Below are 22,596 nucleotides of genomic sequence, written 5' to 3'. Positions count from 1 at the left end.
TCACATTTAAGGAGATTTATTTTCAAAGGACGGCAGCGACAAGTTTTTTATTTCGTTTACTATTAATTTGCAACACGAGTCGTTAATTAATAGTGTACAATTGCAAAGGGGGATGAATTTTTAACGGAACATTTTGCAAGATGGATAAAAGGAATTTAGCGTTGTGTTAATTAATAGCAGCGTCTATTGTACAGAGCTTTCTTTTTCTGTGAGCTGAGCTTGCAATTTGTGTTTCGTTTGAAAACTGCATTTTTAAACGGTTTTTTGAGGTTTTAACCTGAAAACGTTTCTGTGGTTTTCACCACACTGTCCAACGCCTCCAACTTTCAAAACCAGGGACGGACGGAGCGGTTTCTTAGAGGAGGGAAGTTGTTAAAAATTTTCCCACTCTTGAAACCAGTTGACGCAAAGTTAGTAGCGAGTAGTAGTTGGGCCGAAACCAGAGACATGAGTAGGGAGAGGAAATTGGGCCGAAACCAGGGACGGGCGGAGCGGTTTCCTAAAGGGGGAATGTTAAACATTTTCCCACTGGCACTGACAAAATGCCAACCGAGAATTGTACGCTAAAAAAATGCTACAATATTGGTACTTCTGGTGCAGAGGCCTCATGTAATGAAAAAGCGTATTTTCGTAATTAAATACTTTGTCCATAATAGACATAGAATATTTTATTTTTTGTGTGTCACTATGTTGCTATAATTCGTTTGCTAAAGTGAAGATTTAATTTGTATGCGATATCAGAAAATGATGTGCCGATTTGAATTCCAGTAAAAGTAAAAAAAAAGAAAATCTGAGATAAAGCTTGTCCAATGAAAATTTCTCTTATTTCGAGTTAACCGAAGGTTATTTCCAGTATAAGTCAAAATTTAATAGTGCTGTTTCATTTGAATTACGGATTTCCGGAACTTCAAGGTTTTGATAAGTCAGTGGTGAGCTTTTCCAGCGTTTCGGAACCCAGCTGAACCCTGAGATTCAATTTTTCTTTAATTATCTAACAATAAAGTTTGTTGGGAGATGGGGTTGTTAAAAGTGATGATTTGCGTAATTTGAGCTAGCTAGTTAAGTGTTAATTGAGTGGTAGCATTGCACACGGCAGAAATTTTTGGCGCCCGACGTGGGGCACAGTATATTTGAAGAAAGATGAATCTCTAGATTGTATCGTTTAGGTAATGCAATCAAGTATGTATAACAGATTTTTGAATTATAGAGATTTGTCAATAAAAGTGATCGATTTAGGACTTTCTCTTTTTCGCGAATTATCTTTTTGAGGACTTTTTGTACAAGTGTAAATCGTGAAAACTCGAATTAGTAGTCACCGGTGTGTGCTAATATTATATAGACAGCTTTGATTAATTAATGTCATATTTTTATTTGATTAAAGCCTAAAGTTTGATGGTAAATTTATTACAATTTAATCAATTAAAAAAAAAATGGAAAAGCTCTTTAAACCAGACAAGTTTTCTTCAAACCCTGATAGTCCTACGGCTCAACAAGAATGGCTTCATTAGATTCGACTATTCGAAAACTTCACTGAAAGATCCGAATATGTAGTGAAAGACGAAGATCAGTTGCAGGTACTGTCAAATTTTTTATCTTCTAACGTATTTGAATACATTAACGATTGTAAAACATACAAAGCCGCTGTAGATATTCTTAATGCTCTTTATGTGAAACCGAAAAACTTGATTTATGCTAGACATCAACTTGCAACTCGAAAACAACTCTCAACAGAATCAATTGATCAGTATTTGACTGCTCTCAAGTCGTTAGCCAAGGAATGCCATTTTAAGGCGGTATCTGCTGAACAAAACAAACAAGATTACATTCGAGACGCCTTTATTGCAGGTTTATTTTCATCTAACATACGACAGAGACTTTTAGAGAACAAGTCCCTTGAACTAGATGAAGCAGAAGAAAAGGCTCGATCAATTGAAAGAGCAATTAAAAATTCAGAAACGTACACAAGTACATCAAATTCTGATGGAATATCTAATAACCAATGTTATTCAACACGTTCTGGTACTACTTACAAATGTTACTTTTGTGGAGGATCTCGTCATCCGCGCTCTGTTTGCCCAGCTCGTGATTTTATCTGTACGAACTGTACTAAAGCTGGACATTATCCAAAAGTATGCCTTTCCAAGAAGACTAATAGAACTGTTAAAACTTCTGCAGCTCTTAATGATTCAATTGAACCCAAATCATCCTTGGAAGAAACATTCATTGCAAGTATTGTTGGGGCTAGTTCCTTACCAACTCTATCTAAAGCTACTATAGTAGCAAACATTAATGGAAAAATAGCACAATGCCTAATTGACACTGGTAGCTCCAACAGTTATATCAATGAGAAATTTACAATTATTAATGGGTTTGAAATTTTCCCTGAAGGTACAATTACAGTATCCATGGCATCTACCTCATTGTCATCTTGTGTAAGAGGATGTGTTAAAATAGATCTGAAAATATTAGATCACATGTATATAAACACCAAACTATTAGTCTTACCAAACTTATGTGCTGATATTATTGTGGGCCATGATATCTTAAAATCGCATTCGCGACTTGATGTTAATTTTGGTGGTCCCAATCCGCCCCTTTCTATATCTAGCGCTACAGTGTTTCCTCATGTAAATATAGAACCAATTCGAATTTTTTCAAACCTCTCCCCTAATGTGAAACCTATTGCAACAAAGTCACGACGACATTCAGCAGAAGATAATGAATTCATCAGGGAAGAAGTAACCAACCTCCTTCAAGCTGGAATAATTGAGGAGAGTTCCTCTCCATGGAGGGCCCAAGTAATAGTTACTAAAAATGCTAATCATAAAAAACGCATGGTCATAGATTATTCAAATACTATAAACAAATTCACCGAATTAGATGCTTACCCAGCACCATGTGTGGAGGAGGTGATCTCGGAAGTAGCCAAATATAGTCATTTTAGCACAATAGACCTTGAGTCGGCCTACCATCAAGTTCCCATTTGTGCTGATGAACGACCGTTTACGGCATTCGAAGCTTGCGGGAGACTGTATCAATTTACAAGACTTCCATTTGGTGTCACTAACGGGGTACCGGCTTTCCAAAAATTTATTGATAAAATAGTCGACACTGAAAAACTTTGCGGCGTTCATTGTTACATTGACGACATTACAATTGGCGGACGTAATAAAGTTGAACATGACGAAAATCTTAATAAATTCCTTGAAGTAGCAAAGAAATACCATATCAAATTAAACGAGAAGAAGAGTAAATTTTCTACTACTTCCATTAAACTGTTAGGACATCTTATAAGTGAAGGTTCGATCAAACCGGATCCCGATCGTTTGAAGCCTTTGTTGGAAATTTCTCCGCCTAGTGATAAAGGATCTTTACAGAGAATAGTCGGTATGTTTGCTTATTACTCGAAATGGATTCCACGATTCTCTGAAAAGATTCGTCCTCTGATGAATAGCAAATCGTTTCCTTTATCAAAAGAAGCCACATCAGCTTTTTCAAAACTTAAGAGAGATATTGCCAACTCTTTACTCGTATGTGTGGACCCGAAATTTCCTCTAGTTGTCGAAACAGATGCTTCAGATGTTGCTATCTCTGCAGCTCTCACACAAAACGGACGTCCTGTTGCTTTCTTTACTAGAACTCTTACCGAAAGTGAAAAGAAGTACCCTGCAATAGAAAAAGAAGCTACTGCTATTATTGAGAGTATTAGAAAGTGGAGACATTTTTTGTGCAATCGACATTTCAAACTTATTACTGATCAGGAAGCATTGTCGTTTATGTTCAATTTGCAACATACAAGTAAAATCAAAAACGATCAAATTCAGCGATGGAGACTAGAGATGTCTTGTTATAGCTTTGATATCTCATATCGTCCTGGTTCTCTCAACAAAGTAGCTGACGCGTTATCGAGGATTTGTGGAGCCACAAATCACGATGAATTGTATAATTTACACAAATCTCTGTGTCATCCAGGAGTTACCAGAATGTATCACTGGATCAAATCAAAGAATCTACCTTTTTCTTTAGAAGAAATTAAACAAATCACTTCTGCATGTCCCGTTTGCGCAGAATTGAAACCTCGATTCTATAAATCTCAAGAAAATCATCTGATTAAAGCTACAAGACCATTCGAAAGGCTCAATGTAGATTTTAAAGGACCAGTCCCTTCTAACACTAAGAATACGTATATTTTGACTATTGTTGACGAATATACAAGATTTCCTTTTGCCTACCCCTGTCGGGATATGACCTCTGCTACGATTAAAACAAACCTTTACAATCTTTTCTCCATATTCGGGACTCCTGCATATATTCATTCTGACAGAGGAACATCATTTCTCTCGAAAGATCTCATTAACTATCTTCATACACAAGGCATCGCTACGAGTTCATCTACTCCATATAACCCTCAGGGCAACGGACTTGTCGAACGGTATAATGGAATTTTATGGAAAACCATGTCTTTGGCTATGAAGAATAAGGCATTAGAGACTTCGCGATGGGAAGAAGTTTTGCCAGAATCATTACATGCCATACGTTCCCTTTTATGTACATCTATAAATTGCACTCCTCACGAAAGGATGTTCTCCCATGCACGTTGTTCGACAAATGGAATAGCTATACCTTCTTGGTTAGCAAATCCAGGAAAGGTACTAATGAAGAGTCATGTACGAACTTCCAAGTACAGTCCATTGGTCGAAGAAGTGGATCTGATTGAGGCAAATCCAGAATATGCTTTAATCCGACGGGCAAATGGGAAGGAAGTTACGGTTTCTTTAAAACATTTGGCTCCAACAGGGGACAGTTCAATATTTGGTCGTGAAGAATCTACAGGTCAAGATCACAGTTTTGAATCTGATCGAGCTGTTCCTCATGTATCAGAAGTTCCTGTCATTGAATCCAATTCCTTCCCCAACCCAGTATTAACAGAAGAACAAACAAGATCGCAACGAGAAAGAAAACTACCGTTGTATCTACAAGACTACATTTCAAAATAACTAGGGGAGAATGTGCTAATATTATATAGACAGCTTTGATTAATTAATGTCATATTTTTTATTTGATTAAAGCCTAAAGTTTGATGGTAAATTTATTACACGGTGGTTGCGATGAGAAATTTGCTATCGCTGCGTAAGCGAATTAAGTTTGTAGATAAGCGAATTTTATATCAGTAATTGCAACGAACCCAGTGTCATCCAAATTGAAAGATAAAGAAGTGAAATTCTAGAAGCAACGTCAGTTGATATTGTATTTGTGCATTCTTTTTGTTGAAAATCGCAGTTTGACCGGATATTTTGGATTATTAACACTTTAATGTAATTAATATTTGTTTCAATCGATCGCTGGTGGCGTGGTATGTGTATTCTTGTCCTGAGTGCTTATTCTTCTTTCAGCTTATCTTATTATTAAATAGGAAAGTTAGCTGGATATGTGCTTGTGGGCGGTTTAGTGACCGTTTGCCATTGCACATCATTCCATAGCGCAACAGTAGAACCTGCGCAATAGTTTCAGCAAACATTTACTTGTTATGTATAATTTTTTATTTGGTTAAATATGACATTTCATTAAACTGCTGGAGTAAAAGTGAATTTATACATAATCTGTTATGAGTCGAAGTGTTAGAAATGATCTACCATAAGTGATAGATTAGAAGTGATTGAATTTCATATCTTGAAAACGTTCTACTGGGTAAATTTTTAATGACTCTTAAGTCATTCTATGTGAAACCTTTTTCAATCGATTAATTGAACGTAAATTCTCCCATAGATGTTAGCATCTGGTGGAAAACATGTTTTAACGAATTTTCAGACATGTCGTCGCCTACCAAACAAATACGCATTGTGAATGTCTATATCCGCAATCGCCATACTCGTAAATAAAACATAATTTGTCACGTACATGTACCGGAAACGTCCTTTTAGACCTTTATCCCTCATTTGTAAGGGTCAGTGGGTAAACGCATAGTGGGGAAAGATCTCGACAGCATACGTCGAGTCTCTTGATGCTATTTAGAACAATTTGCTATAGCTTGATACCTATTTGTAAGGGGTAATCGAGCAAAAACCAACGCTGAAAACCTACGAGTTAAGTATAATCCGATTAATTAATCGTCGAATAAAATAAAATAAAATCCGAAAAATCTACCCTTTTGAATAAATAGATTATAAATGCTTTCAACCCTTAGCAGCTGTCATCGGAATGATTACAATGAATCCAAACATGCTGGTATATTTGTGTTCCGATTAACTGTTGGGGTGTAAAATCTGAAGAGAAGATGCTTTATCATCGCAGGTGTGTCGGCGATCGTCTGATAGCGATATGGAGCACGTGCACTTTGGAATAAGACTGTTGTTTGAATCGAAATCGAAGCTATAAATGTGACGAGAAAAAAATGTATTCGCTACCTACTGCACGTGAATGGGAGTGTTTTGCTAGATGTGCCACTAATTTTAACATTGCTCTCGTATTGCTACGTATGTTGCGCTTCAACATTAAATTGTAAAATATCTTAGAAAAAGCAAACACAATAGTTTTTCTACTTACTAACGTTGTCTGATTGAATGTTGTACCAATACAGTCGTCGATTTGTTGTTGTTGTTCATTCATTGGGTAATTTATATAAAAATCGTTTTCGTTACTCGCTATTGTGTCTGAAAAGGGTACAGCAGTGAATGCAAAATAATTGGACTAATTAATATTCAGTTGTCCTAACAAATGCTTTTCAAAAGACTTTTTCTTAGTGTAAATTGTATTTCATTCAACTGCTTGCAAATAAGGGGATGTGACACTTTAATTTTCAAGATTTATTTTGTTTTGATTTGTTTGAGATTGGCCAGTTGTTAATGTTCATTTGATGTTTAAACTCATTTAGATCGATTAGCGGCTTCAATTTTTGTGTGTACGATTCTGCCTTTTTTGATTGTAAATTTCGCTCGAAATGCAACTTTAGTCCAAGAGTTACCATACCGAGGACCTTAGATACCTTCTAGACTTGATGTAACAGACTTCGGAATGTTTCACAATTTACAAGTGGGAAAACACGTAGAGTTGCTGTTAAATCTGTTTGAGTTGGCCACTCTAGAACTTGTCAAATTTTGTTTTAGATTAACGTCATGTTAAAATTTATGCAAATTCAAATGTTAAGTTTTGCATGTGTTTGAATGTGTGTTTACCGTTGCCCACAATTACCTCTCTTGTTCCAGATTCCCGCTTTAGTTAGCGCGTGAACTTTCTACTTGGGTATATTACATCGGCAGAAATATATTACAGTTATACACAAAAAACATAGCATCCTTGAGTATACCCCACGTGTTGCGGAAGCAACCTGTTTATGCTATCAAAAAACTTCCTAATAACGAATTTGATTATTTATGTTGCAATACTGTGGTGGTTGATTTCCTTAATTGAATTTGCCTTCACTGTCGAGGAAAACCAATCATAGGTAAATTTGTCTCAAGGAAATTTACAAGCATATATTTTTATTTTTATGAGCATGAATTTCCAGTTACGCGAGTTTTAAGGGGAGGTGAGCTTCCATGTGCGTTGCGACTGCAAGAACATTTGATTGCGTCAGCACTTGGAGAAGAAACCTCACAAGCCCTACGTGACTTTCATTGTTACATAGGTTGTGAGACAACGTCCTTCTTCAATTCTATAAAAAGGCATTGGTGACTTGGATGGAACGAAACGCCCGGACGTGACACCAGCTTTACTTTAACTCTTCAATCCACAAAGAGGAATAACTGAAGAAACAATGAACAAAGTTTGGAAGCATTTACTGCCGTTCTGTATGACCCAGAAACGCAGGAGAAATCCACTACTACTGAAGGACACCTTTTATAGGCTTCCCCGCTTGGCTCTATAGCGGGGGGTGTGTGGGACTCCCTTCCATCTAGGTAAGGTTTACCCACTAAAACCCTTTCCTCTCTCTAAGACATTAGTAGTTCGGCCGGGTATCGCCAATTAGCATTCTTCACAGCCGAGGCTGTCCGGTGGCAGGTGTTCGCCATCTGGTTGTTAGCCTAGTGGTTTACTGTTGGCCTCTCAAGCTTATACTGCCCTCTCTCTCTCTCTTCCCTCTCGTTCTCTCTTGCTTATAATTCCATTTATGTAGTTCTTCACCCGGTTCCACTTCTCCTCAGACTCGGTCATCTCCTCTATGACGTTTTCTGTGCTGATCTGCTTCCCCAGCCACGTCTCCAGTTCTATTCTTTGCCTTGCCCACCTATGGCACTCGAATATGGCATGACCAGCAGTGTCTACTTCGTCACAGTCCACGCACACGTCACTCCCGCGCTTTCGAAATCGATATAAATACGTTCCGTTTTCGCCGTGCCCGGTTAGGAACTGGGTGAGGAAATAGTCCACCTCTCCGTGTTTCCTCCGCACCCACTTATCCAAACTCCGTATTAACTCGCGAGTCCAAGATTCTCTGTTGTCCCACCTGCACTGCAATTCCTGGGTGGTTCTCTGTTTTCTCCACTTTTCTGCCCTCGCCTTGATTTGAATCCGGGCTGGGGGAAACCCGGCCACAACCATAACATCTTCCAGTGCCACGGTGCGGTACGCGCTGCAAATCCTGATAGCCAGCAGCCGCGTCACCTGCTCAGCCCTAGCCATGGCCGCTCCCCACTTCGTAGCCGATCCCCATACTTCTGCTCCGTATAGCAGTATCGACGTTGCGGCCGTCGCCAGCACCCTTCTCTTCGACGCCCTCGCACCTCCAACATTGGGCATAATTCTGGCCAGCGCCCCATACACCCGAAGCGCCTTATCGCTGGCTGCCTTGGCGTGCTCGATGAACGTGAGGCTTCTGTCCAGGGTAACCCCCAACACCTTCATGCCGCGTTCCGCCTTTACGCGCTGACCCAGCAGCTCCACCGTGTGGTCCCCTATTCTTCTACGTCCGGTCATCAAGGCCACCTTCATTTTCGCCAGAACGAGAGTGAGGCCCCGTGTTGCCATCCACCCATTTACACGCTCCACCGCAGCAGATAGTTTTTCCCCGGCTCGGTCGAGGCACCTGTCGCGCACCACTACCGTGAGGTCATCCGCGAAGCCGATTATTTTTACTCCGTCCTCCTGCGGCACCCTAACACCCCGTCGTACATGACTATCCACAGCAGGGGCCCCAGAACGGACCCCTGCGGCCGGGAAACAAACTGAACCAAAGAGGCTCAAATAAGAAAAGAGTTCCCAGTCCTAGGAAAATGCGGCTGATAGTTAACTTGTGAAAGCATGCGGTGCCCATGCTTGCGAAACACCCTCCCTGCACCCTAAGTGTTCCTGTTTAAAATACATAATAATTCATACAAGAGATCTTATTGGGTGGCGATTCCCAATAGAACTCCGGAAATTCCACCCCAACTACGTAAATAGGTTAAAATTTTCGAATCTTATCAGACGTTAAAGATATATCAACTAGATATTTCAACTATCACGAGTATTCGAAGGGGAATTTCCAATGGGGAAGCCGAATATAATATTATGGGAAAATGTATGTATCTCTTTTGACCTATATTTTCGCTTAGCACGGTAGAGTAGAGAAGTTAGAGGTTTTACGGGGTTGTTTAACAAAACTGCTTTGGATTGGACGAGTGTCCGTGAGAACAGTTGGCGAGATTTTGGGGATTTTAAGAGCGATTTTTGGTCGACAGATCAGCAGTATGCCGAGAAAATCCGATTGAGCAACAAGCGATTGTTGCCGAGGGAGATATGTCCATGCCACAATATTTTTTAAAACAGGTTTCGCTTTTCCGAGCTTCTCGACTACCAATCCCAGAGGAAATGGATGTGGTTAGTATCCGCAGTTAATTAGTTCGGGATGTTGATGAAGTCCTAAAGTGTTTAAACGTCAGGATGTGCTGGGAAGTCAGAGGCCTAGAACTTTCACGGAACCTGTTTCTGCTCGGAGACCTTCTCTAGATGTAAACTCCGTACCCGTGTGTCTAGACACGTCCCCGGGTGGTGGATAGGGGGAAGCCCATACAGGCACCGGAATTATAAGTTCCTCGTCGGGGCTAAAACCCAGACTGGTAGCGACGAAGGTCGTCGCCGCGGACCAACCTCCAAGTGGTGGCTCGTTTCCGTTGGGAAGGGGCTAAGCCCTGGGCAAGCGGTCCTGCCCATGTGAGACCGCACTACTCGTGGGAATTGTATGAACCAACCTTCAAACAAAACCTTTCTGGGCTACTCGTCAAAGGGAACCAACAAGTCGAACCCTCAAAAGGGGTCCGTCCCTCTTATTGGGCCCTGAGATGGCGCGTCGCTGAAAGTTCAGAGGCACGTCCTGAGGGTAACCAAAGTGATGGCTGTGATGTACGGGCTCCCGGATGACACGGTCACCATTTTGGAGCGCCTCCAGAGGTAAAATCCTGATTTCAGGTCGAGTCTATGGAGGACGTTCTTCCGCAGAGAGGAGCCTGGTAGGGGCCCTGGGAGCGTTTTTTGATATCGAGGGTGCGATTAACATCACGTTCGATACAATTAGTGAGGGTGCTGAAAGCTTTGGTATTGATGGATCCGAGCGAGGCCTACGATACTTACAGGCCGGAGCGCTCGAAAAACTCACGTGACGTTAGGAATCATATGAAATACATGACGGCTTATGGAAAATCCGTGCGCGGCTGCACTATTTATTTTTTTACTCCGAATCCGTTCAACATAGAACCACGAAATTTCAATGAGAGCTTGTCAGTAGTACACACAATCAAATTATGGTGTTCGTTAATTTTTAATAACACTAAAAATAATTAATTTTTAGGTTTAAAGTATTGAAGATAAAACGATGTTAGTAAATCCGTGTTTTTTTATCTTTACATCATCATATTTCTTTTTCTAGGAACTATATCATTATAAACCTTTCGGCGTCTTAAACTAGAATGATATGCGCTTCCATTTATACGTATATAATGTCTTATCTTGTATTAGTGTAGTTTTAACAGGCCCTACAAAATCGCGCATTAATTATTCGCGCAGAGCAAAATTCACCATGCGAGAAACTTTTTTGTTATTGCTATAATTGTATCACATATATCGAATGAATTGTGGCCAAAGGACACAAAAATGTTCTTCAGAAGGAATTTTTAAGAAATGGTCTGTCTCCTTTTTTTCAGCAACTGAAGTAAATAGCGCGATTTCAAGAATAAGTGAACGCGCAAAGGAATTATGTTTCAAATAATTGTTAGTAATCGATATTTTAATTGTGTTTGTAAGATTTAAATTTACATTAAACTTATAAAATTAAAAATATTAAGCTTATTGCGCTTCAAGTCGCATTCGAGAGGAGTATTTTGCATCAAAGATTTTGTTTCGTCGTGTAATTTAGCAGAAGATGAGGCGATGTTAAATATAAGTATTGAAATATTCCAAGATTTAGAAAACGACAAAATAGTTACTTCTGAAAAGGATGTCAAGGTACTCATATTTATTGGAGGATATATCATACAAAAACTGTTTGGAAGGTATTGCACCTGTTCTAGGTGTCAAAGTAAATTTGCTACTGAAAGACCACTAGAAATTGATGATTCCAGTAAAACATCGGAATTAGAATGCATCAGATGTTTAGATCGAGGTGGTTTGAGATATCCCACTGATAGTTTCCTGAATTTTTTAATAATAGCCTATAGTATTTTTAATCAACTTATTTCTGTAAGCTACGAAAAAGATTTTTTGTCATGCGGTAACCAAAAATTATTAATAAAATTTTTTTTGAAGAATTTAGAAGTAGATGATGAAATTTGCGAAATGTCAGAATAGTTTTAAATACCACATTTCAAAAAGTTTGCAAACGTTCGCCAACATCCTACTAAATAATTATTCAAAATGTAAGATTAACAATTTAAGGGACAAGACTAGGACAACAAAAAATTGAAAAAACTGATGTCAGTCGAATAGGCAGTTATATACCAGTAATAGGCAGGGAAATTGAGAGTTGATTGTTGGATTTTAAAATATGACTGTGGCTATATTCTTAAAATATATTATTAATTTTATATTTGTAGCGTTTATTGAAATCTGAGCAACATAATATATGAAAATTGGTAAGAAATAATTTCCTTTGCGCGCGCCGATTATGGTACCTATTGCCAGGACTGGACTGGGTTGGTAAGGGCTCCGGGCGCGCATGATCAAAAGACACCCACACTCAAGACCCCCCTCCTCCCCTCCGAAAAAAAGACAAGGAAATTTGCAGATTTTTTATTTCAAACAACCTGCACTTTCCAAAACCAAAACTATACTTTTGGCTGATACTATTTTTAGGGCCGGTTTATTCAAGCTCAAGTAAAGTTCAAAGTAAGTTACTGGTTCAAGTAAGAGAGACATCTGTATATTCACAGCCAAGTAAATTTACAGGGGCGTGTAAATAGCTTACTGGTAAAGTAAACTTATAGGCTACTTCAATGCGCCAGTAAGGTGTTACTTCAGTTATTCTAACCTCACACTTTGTATTGTATGTAAACAATGGACGTTATCGACGATATTTTGTTATTTAACGAAATGGATATTATTAATAACATTGAAAGGCGACCCTATAATACAATTAATAGATTTCGTCACGTCGATAACTTTCACGAGTGGGATGAAACTGATTTTGTAAGACGGTTTAGATTGTCTAAAGCTTCCGTCCTTGTAGTATTAGAGTTAATACAAGGTGATATTCGGGCTCGTACTAACAGGTAAGTGCAAAAGTATACATCTGTGATGATGGTATGTAATTACGTGTTTTTTGTCAGGAACAATCCCATAGCTCCATTGCAGCAGTTGCTTCTTACGCTTCGCTTTTTTGCAAGTGGAAGCTTTTATATAACCGTGTCAGATTTCGGCGGAATACATAAGAGTACTGCGGCACAAATAATAAAGAGAACCGTAACTGCCTTGTGTCAATTACGCCGGGACTATATCTATTTCCCAAGAGATCCAGAAGAGCAACATAATGTCAAAGCAAAATTCTGCAACATTGCAGCATTTCCAAGAGTTCTTGGAGCCCTTGATGGTACCCACATCCGGATTCAATCACCAGGTATGATCAAAGTTTAAGTACCTAACTACTTACCTACATGTAATAATACATACATAATTTCTTTTCACCAGGTGGGCAACAAGCCGAGACATTTAGAAATAGGAAAGGATATTTCTCCTTAAATGTGCAAGTTATCAGTGATGCAAAGCACTACATACGAAATATTGTCACTCGATGGCCTGGATCAAGCCATGACGCAAATATATTTGATAATTCACTCATTCGAATGCAATTTGAAAATGGGGAAATGGGCAATGGACTGCTATTAGGCGATAGTGCATACCCCCTCAGATCGTATCTAATTACACCTATTAACAATCCCCAAGGTGAAATAGAGACCCTGTTTAATGAATCGTTAATCCGCACGAGAACTGTAGTGGAGAGAACTTTTGGCATTTGGAAGCGGCGTTTCCCTATACTATCCGTAGGAATGAGGTGTCGTGTTGAATTAGCACAAAATATTATTGTCGCCACAGCAGTAATACATAACATTGCACGTCAAGAGAGAGATGCCATTGACGATTTGGAGGATGACCCACTAATAGAGAATGTACTGGCTCCTCCACCTAGGAATGACAATGATAACCACCATCATAGAAGAGAGTTATTAGAATATTTTGAACAGTTGTACAATCATAGAAATTAAAAGTAACTTTATAAAATAACTGAATTTTAATACAAATTTTACAAACAAAATTGCTTTTGTAATAATTTTTGTTTCAATTTTAAGATCTCCATTTCTAACTCATGCTTTGCTGTTTCCCTTTCACGCCTTTCTTTCATGAGTTGTAACTCTTCCTGTCGCACTTCTTTTTCCAATTCCACATTTGCCAACTGCAATTTAACCAGCTCCTCTCTACTGTTTGCTAATTTACTGAATTTTTGTTCTAGATTTGCTTTACGGTTTGTTTTTTGTTGCAAAGCTTTGTGAGGTGGTTCTTTCATTTTTTGTGGGGTCCACGATTGCCAACCAGTTGCATTTGTTGCTAGATACAATAAATACTCATTTCAATTAAGGAATTAAAATGAAAGGAAGCACTTACCGACATCACTTGCACTTGCTTCAATTGGAGTTGCTTCTTCATTTGGCATATCTATCTCGATGGGGATATCCAAAACATATGCAACGGGTTCTAAATGAGATGTAGCTCTGGTGATGTTATTACACCCTACAATATACAGTATACAGGTCTTATTTATCCCTTTGTAATTACCACAAATTACTTTCATCTTCACTAAGTTCTGCTGTCGACATTGGTGCATCGATTACAATCGGTTGAGTACATTCGACTGGTTCTGGTGGTGGAATAACAGGAATTTCTAAATCTGCAGCACTTTTGTAAATAATGTAATAGGGTCTTTTTAATTGTTACCTTTATCACAATCATTTTGCGTGTGTAATCCGTCCACTTGCGTACTTATAATAGCTAGCAGCTTCTCTTCGTAGTCAGTATAGGTCACTGTATCGGGAGGGCCTCCACCAGTCCGATATAATCCACACTTCTCTTTACTACGTTTCTGCTGGAGACTTCGTTTTATGCCTTCGTATTTTATTTTTAACATTTTAGTTGATCGAAACGTGGATCCGCTGTTTGCATTAAATGCACTTTCGAGGTTGATCCACGCGTCCTCTTTCTGTTTGCATGTCACAGCATCAGTTTGTTTATTTTCAATAATTTTTTTCCGTTTGCAAACTTCGTCTACTAGTAACCTTGATTCAGCCATTGTAAAATTCGAAGATCGTGCCCGTTTTTTGTTATCACTAGCTGTAAAAACATGTTGTAATAGTAGTGAATATTCCGTAATTGGTAAAACTTACCTGTATTTGCATCCATGGTACCGGTACGTAGAATAACTAATACCGAACAAGTAAAAGCGCAAACGGTATATAACCTAACAAAACCACCTTAGAAAGTAACGTAAACGTTGTCACTATCTTTGTTTAATACTAGCATTCGTATGCCGCATCTCTCTCTAAGAATTACAGATCGTTTAAAAACGTTGACGCTCACCTACTGGTGTGCGTGACTATTCGTTTAAAAACATACCAACCTTTTCAGTATCTACTTAACAGCCAGTAGCACATGAATAGACAGAATTGCTTTACTTTTCATAAGTAAATTTAACTAACCAGTAGTTACTTAAGATTTGTTGGGTAGTTGAATAAACCGGCCCTTAATTTTATAAGTTTAATGTAAATTTAAATATCACAAACACAATTTGAAAATCGATTACTAACAATTATTTGAAACATAATAATTCCTTAGCGCGTTCACTTATTCTTGAACTTCAGCTGCTGAAAAAAAGGAAACGAGACCATTTCTTAAAAATTCCTTCTGAAGAAAATTTTTGTGTCCTTTGGCCACAGTTCATTCGATATATGTGATACAATTATAGCAATAACAAAAAAGTTTCTCGCATGGTGAATTTTACTCTGCGCGGATAATTAATGCGCGATTTTGTAGGGCCTGTTAAATCTACACTAATACAAGATAAGGAATGATATACGCATAATAGGAAGCGCATTTCATTCTAATTTAAGACACCGAAAGGATTATAATATAATTTCTAGATAAAGAAATATGTTCATTTAGAACAGGACTTATACGCCAGCCCAAAGTTAGGAACGTTAGCATAATTTAACAAGGAAGAATTCTAGTCAAGGATACAATTAATTAGAAACAAAAATAAGGAAAACGCTGCCAAACGCGGAACAATAATCACATTAGGAAACAAACTAGCAAACGATGCAAAACAATCGTAAGCATTCTTGACTAGGTCGACGCATCAGCACTTCCTATTTTATTAGAATAGTTAAGGTAGGTTAAGAAACGATTGCTGTGATATAAATAGCGTCTAAGCATATTCAATAAACATTATCAAACCGTTCTTGATCTGTAGAACACCATAATTTGATTGTGTGACTTCCACCACCATAAATTTATTGTGGCCAGTATTGACGTGGTAAACATTTTTTGGGCAAACAATGTTTTCCAGAAGCAGGCGTTATCAACTACACTATTTTATTTTGAGAATTTTCTAAAAATTGTCAACGCCTAAGTATTATTTGGGTAGCGGCTTGAAAGCCAATAAATATGCAAAGCGTATTCTTTTGGTGTTCGCGTTAATAAAAGATTTTTAATTAAGCGTCTCCTATTGCTATAAATTGTCAATATAACTTTATATGGTCTTTATTTATTAATATCTTGAAAGCCATTTTACGAGAGAAAATATTAAAACCCGCTTAGAAACCCGTATATTACTTTCAACTGGAGCAGTAAATTAACGCAAAAAAAAAACTGAAAAAAACCTTAATTAAGACTTCGAAAATAAAACAGGAGGCGACTGCAAAATGTGGTGTTTACACAAGGACTCGATGATCGATCGCAAACTACGTGACACGGTACGTTCCGACATAAATTGTTAGTTATGTGAAATGGCCGACACCTTCAGATATTTAGAAATGAATAAGTAACGTTCTATATAGTCGATAAATCACACTGCTAGTACCCCTCTAATTCCGTTAATATCATATGAAGTTTATAAATTGACAAATTGATAACTTGATATAAACCGAGATATTGCCTTGGATAACATTTTTATTGACAGTCGAAATTAATCTATCATAGTTTATTGAGTTAATTACGTGTGGAGTGTGTACTTATTAATTAATACGGAAATGGGGAGAAATGTAGTAGGTCTAACAAACGCCATCGTAATTGGATGAATGAGTTTTGTTAAAACACGGAGAGAAAACAAATGGTATGCTCATCGAGAGTGTTACAGAAATTTTAGTGCGTAAGCCGTTAGTGGAATTTCGTGACAAAATTGAAATGTATTGATCCATAGCCCAGATATATCTGTTGCTCCGGTTGTCCCTTGAATGTTTAAAGATTTTAAATTTTTCAAATTGATTTTTAATGCAGCACCAATGAAACAAGAGGGTCTACAATGTTGACTTCAAACGAATCACAATAAATAAATCTTCCTAGTGGGTAGAAGCGATAAAATTAAGCACTAACTGTGCCAACTTGAAAGGTGTGTCTGGAGTCGACTCAACTTCCAACCTCTGTCGCAAGTGCAACAGATTGAAATAATCTTCCAGGTAACTAGAAGTTGCCCGTCGAATAATGCGTTAATCATCTCATATCATGTTGTATAAAACTTTATAGCAGAATTTCTACAAGAATGATTTGAGGTCTTCCAGCAAGTATATGTAATAGTTACCGTTACCAAAATGCTCGACTTCTAAGGTCTTGAAGTTCTAGATCTTCTTCTAACCAGATTAGTTGCATGTGGATGTGGTGTAAACAATGACTTGGTTTTACGAAGACTTGCACAATCGCCCTTAACGCGTTATCAAAGGCTTAGCTGGTATAATAATCCATTCTCTTGTTATATGGCAGGGTGTCCCCCAAGGTTCTATAATGGGACCACGTTCATTTGAAATACTTTTGATTTTAACGAATGTCTTAGGTTTTCTAAATATAACTGGTACGCGGAAGGCACACAAATACATTTCCATACCGATAAAGCCCGTGCATATAAACGAATAAAAGACGATCCAGCCTGTACTTATAAAAGCTTTTTACTGCTTAATACAGCAAAAACAAAATTTTATTTGCAACTAATTACGAAAACTCAAGAATTTAGTAAAAATGTGTAAAACATTAGGTGTATCCGTAGAAGTCTTAGATTCCATAAGCCCAGACCTATTCGTACTAAATGATACAAATGTATAAAATTAAGAACAATTTCCAATGAACGTGAAAATGCCACCCTAAGCGCAGAGATAAAAATGGCAGGTGTTGTCTAGTATGCATTTTTTTGTATTTGTTCTATTGGCTATCTAAGAATGCAAATGTAGTTATTTCTTTCTACGTTCGATACTGTGAGTTTACTACGAAATGGAAGTCTCGCCGTGGAATGCAATTTCAATGTAGACGTATGTTACAATATCCCTGTAATCTCAAAACTCCTCGACGATAAATTAGATGTCGGAAAGAGCTTGTTACATCCCCCCGTTTTAAACATAGTCAAGTCAAGTACCATGAGGTGGTCCATCATCAAAAGGCATAACAAAATGATATTCGAAAGGAATAAATTCTTTCCTATTCGTCGAGACAAGAATATTAAATTTATGAGGATTATTAAAATGAAGTGTAAAACGTAAATTGTTTATGACAAAAACCGATAAGTATTCTTTAAATTGGTACGTGAAGAACAAAAATAGATGGCATTGAAGTTCAGTAAGATGACGGATGTGTGAACCTTCTATTTGAAGCAATGACATGAATTCAGCCACGAGAACGTAAATCTTATTTTGGCTTTAATTATTAATTTTATTTATTAAAGACGATTTGGGTTAATGACCAGGATTTAATTCTATTAGGTACTCGTTAATCATGCAAAATAAGGTTCGGTAATTTAACCTCTGGATCGTGGTTACACAGACGGAGGTAGCGAAAAAGCTATCATTTTTCTAGCTGGTTTCAATAACCAGTACCCAGCTGGAGATTGGAGATCGTGCGTTGAAACCAATATCAATCGCACTGTAGGGAACATTCCAGAAATCTCGATCAGTTATCGGTGATAAAGACTGACAGGGGATGTGACGAAATCTTTCTGGGAAATTTGATGTATTTGTTTGAGAACGTTCTAGAATAGTCGAATGCCTTCGGACGCTCATGCGCAGTTGTTTTTTTTTATTGGTTAAGATATTTATATGAAATTTTGTATGTAGGCACCTCGAATAAAAGTCAAACTAATGCCGATTCAAAAAATTTGTTTTACCATGCTGATCTGATTTCTTATAAAATCAATTCGAAATAATGTCCCAAAAAAAATATGATGTGCATGCCCAGTGCTCACTTTCTTATTTTTTGACTGATTTTTTGAAATTTAAAAAAAGGAAGGAATGAATTAAATGAACACCAAACAATAACTTCTACATACGCAGACGTAAAACAATTATTGCGTATACCCAGACTCACATTCGTTATTTGTGAATCAATCCTCCTGAAATTTTAGGATGGGATCTTCTTATAAAATGAAATTGAAGTAGCACGTCAAAAATGGATTGCACATATGCAACGTAACATTTTTATTTTTGACAGGATTTTTACGAAATGCTAAAATATAAGCGTATTTATTCGCAACCATTTTATCTGTACAAGTGGAAACACCATAAACGTCTAAAGTATTTTTATTATGCAGGTTCATAATACTTTTGCAGACTTCATGACTTGTTGTAGGAAAGAACTATATGGAGGAACCATTTACAGGATGTAGCTTAAATTCGCACAACAAATGCCAGAAGTTTTACACCCAATCGATGAGATACTGCTGTTGCTTTTTTAAAAAGAAGAGTTTCCATGAATCAGAGGAGCTGAACCTGATGGAGTTGCCGATCATGTCATGGGGCTCATAGGCGTAGATAACAGATCTCTTAGCTGATTACCTTGAGGAGGCTCCAGGTGATGATGAGGCCGATCAGATGGGAGTGGGATTCGAGGACATGGATGACGGTGAATGTGCGATGTTTATGTTTTCCACCTCTGATCAAAGAGATGATGTGATGTCGATCCACCCTATCAGCTATTATCTCATCTGGTGACCTATCATTAGATTGGTGGAAGAAAGTGCTGCTACAGAAAGAAGTTACTGTAGACAATGATAAGGCAAATCTAATCAGATGGTTCCTACAAGTTCGTGAGCACCAGGATGATTTGGATACACCGCCAGGTACGCCAACCATAGAAGAATCAGCGCCTGGTCCTTCAACTGCAATTTCGCCTCTGGAAAGCAGTTCCCTGTTGGAGAACAACATAGATTCAAGTTTCGAAGGGGTTGGATGATGGCGATATACAACACGAAAGCGATTTTGCTTAAATATTTATTTGATTTTCAGCTTATTTATAAAAATTTTATTATTCATAAAAAGCGGCCGCAACAGCCCGTAGTTAGTGAATCAATGTGCTCTTTTTTGAGAATCAAAAATGCGCTTTTTCGAAAAACATATTTATTTAATGAATACCAATAATATAAATATTTGTTTAATTCAAGAACCCCATGTTTGGAAAAATGAAATTATTGGATTTTCTTCAAGATTTAGCGTAATTAACGTATCATCTTTGGTAGAACAACATACATTTAAATCCTGTCTAGTCTATGTCAAAATCACAGCCACTTTAATTGAACAATTATCTAGTGGTAATATTATTACGATAGAAATGAATTTTAAAGGACTTTCAAAATTATATGTTATTTCCGTTTATCTTCCTCCTGGCACTAATAAAGACGGAATTTATATCAAATTATTTGAAAATACATTAAATAAAATTGGAAATAATAAAATTATAATAGCTGGAGATTTTAACGCTAATTCCAGTTTATGGTGTAGGGAATTTGAAAATTATAGAGGAGATAAATTAGCTGAAATCCTAGGTAAGAATAATTTTAAATAATGGTTCAAATTCTACTTTTATTGGAAATAACGGTAGTAGTAACATAGACGTTACTGCAGTCTCAGAATCAATTTTTGGTGTATGTAATGACAAATCAATTCTGAGAACTTTGAAATCCATCAAATCAAAATCAATTGATAACAACCTCATCTTTACCAAAGCGGACAAAGGTAATGCTCTTGTAATCATGAATAAAGAAGATTATGTCCGTAAAGTGGAGAATTTCCTTAAAGGGGATGATTTCAGTAACTCGAAGATAAATTTTAATAACTTTACAGTAAATTTCAGAAAGTTTATTCACTCTTATAAGGACTTCATCAAAACTGAATTCAACCTTTATTACACGTCTTTCCTTCTTATGAATCCATCCATCCCCAGATTGTATGCTCTTCCAAAAATCCACAAACCCAACAACCCGATACGACCCATCGTTTCTTTTACCAACACACCAGTACACAAACTATCTACGTGGTTAAACTCGTATTTGACAACCCTTTTACCATGGTCCTCCCCACATTCAATAACGAACTCCATTCAATTTGCTCATGAACTTTCAAAAACTAAGATTTTAGAATCACAACGCCTCATTTCCTTTGATATAGTAAATTTGTTTCCTAGCGTCCCATACGGAGAGTGCAGATCTATAGTTCAAAATTTACTTTCAGATTCTAATGCCTCAGATCAAACTTCAGAATTTTTAATCAAATGTTTAGATCAGTGTTTGAACCAAAATTTCTTTTTCTTCAATAAAAAACAATATACACAAAAATCCGGTCTCCCTATGGGGAATAACCTTTCACCTTTACTTGCTGAAATATTCTTATCAAATCTAGAAATCAAAAAACTCTTATCCAACCCTACCATCGAGAAACACTTTAAATTTTATAAACGCTATGTAGATGACATCTTTGTGATATTTGAAGGCAATGACTCCGATTTAAACAATTGATTTAACATCTTAAACACCTTACATAAAAACTTAAAATTTACCCTTGAATTAGAGTCACACAAAACCCTCAATTTTTTAGATCTCTCAATTGAACATCTAGGCCAAAAACTCGATATTGGAATTTATAGAAAACCCACCACCACCAGTAATATAATCCACTTCACCTCCTTTCATCCTCTCCAACATAAACTTGCAGCATTCAGATTCTATTTTCACAGACTTTTTAATTTACCCTTAAACCAAACCAAATACAACGCAGAACTCCAGATTATTTACCAACTAGCCTCCCAAAATGATTACCCGTTAAAATTGATTCAAAATCTCCAATTCAAACTCCTTCATAAATCCGAGATCCACAATACCACCAGTTTATCCCTCTTACAAGAAGATACTCCAACCACATATCAAGTATTGCCTTATATCGGAGAATTTTCTCATAGTTTTCAAAACACCTTTCGAAAGTATAACATCCGCATAATCTTTACAGCCAACAGCAATCTAAAGTCAGTTCTTTCACACACAAAAGACCAAATCCCTCTAATAGACAAATCCGGCATTTACAAACTTAATTGCCCCACCTGTGAATCTTCCTACATTGGCCAAACAGGGAGAAAATTTTCTACTAGGTTTCAAGAACATTTTCAATGTATTAAAAACAATAATTCCTCCTCAATAAAATCCTCTTTCGCTTCACACATCCTGGAAACGGGTCACTCCTTCAATCCGAACACCGATTTCGAAATTCTGCATATATGTAATAAAGGTATAAGATTGAACTTTCTGGAATTGAAAGAAATTTACCACCAAGTTAAAAAGAACCCGCACCTCTCTCTTAACGAAGTTCTCGGCTTTAATAACAATCTTCTGTTTTTACAATAATTTCAATTCACCCTATACATCTTTTCAAAATTTATAAATGTATCGATATGTCAGTTTCCTCTTATACCGAATTGTCAATCATTTCGAGACATGCCGTCTGCATGATCTCGAATTTAAACTTTACTTAAATAATTTAAATATGTAGTCATCTTAATAGTTTCAATACTTTTATAAGTTTATTTTTTTCCCCCCGTTCTTTTGAAATGTGTAAGTACCTTTTAGATAAGTTATTTTTTAAATCTAAAACTTTGTTCATTTTTAGGTTAATCCAACTTTCAACC

General features: G+C 37.2%; 2 protein-coding genes across 3 annotated transcripts in view; both read right to left on the bottom strand.

Moving 5' to 3' along the window:
• Positions 1–22,596, bottom strand: part of LOC116166292 (nephrin-like) — a 124,084-nt gene that overhangs the window by 73,141 nt on the left and 28,347 nt on the right. The window lies entirely within an intron of this gene.
• On the bottom strand, positions 13,751–15,093 carry LOC116158678. Of its 2 annotated transcripts, none has more exons than XM_031471501.1 (4): positions 14,395–15,093; positions 14,236–14,347; positions 14,065–14,190; positions 13,751–14,007 (listed from the first exon to the last, which is right to left on the bottom strand). In XM_031471501.1, the coding sequence occupies exons 1-3, from the start codon at positions 14,744–14,746 to the stop codon at positions 14,184–14,186; spliced, it is 471 nt and encodes a 156-aa protein (XP_031327361.1). In that variant the 5' UTR covers positions 14,747–15,093; the 3' UTR covers positions 13,751–14,007; positions 14,065–14,183. The 2 variants fall into 2 exon arrangements, with proteins under 2 accessions (XP_031327361.1, XP_031327362.1); XM_031471502.1 differs by having other exon boundaries at positions 14,065–14,171.

The sequence above is a fragment of the Photinus pyralis genome, unplaced genomic scaffold, assembly GCF_008802855.1.
Source record: "Photinus pyralis isolate 1611_PpyrPB1 unplaced genomic scaffold, Ppyr1.3 Ppyr1.4_LG1, whole genome shotgun sequence".
Classification (NCBI taxonomy): Eukaryota; Metazoa; Arthropoda; class Insecta; order Coleoptera; family Lampyridae; genus Photinus; species Photinus pyralis.
The sequence above is the reverse complement of the archived record's forward strand: the minus strand, read 5'-3'. Positions and strand labels throughout refer to the sequence as shown.

Excerpts from the sequence above, each read along its gene's own strand:
- LOC116158678 (XM_031471501.1), bottom strand. The coding sequence starts at position 14,746 with ATGGCTGAATCAAGGTTACTAGTAGACGAAGTTTGCAAACGGAAAAAA. Across the intron at positions 14,348-14,394 it reads GCAAAATGATTGTGATAAAG|ATTTAGAAATTCCTGTTATT; the intron begins GTAACAATTAAA and ends AAAGTGCTGCAG.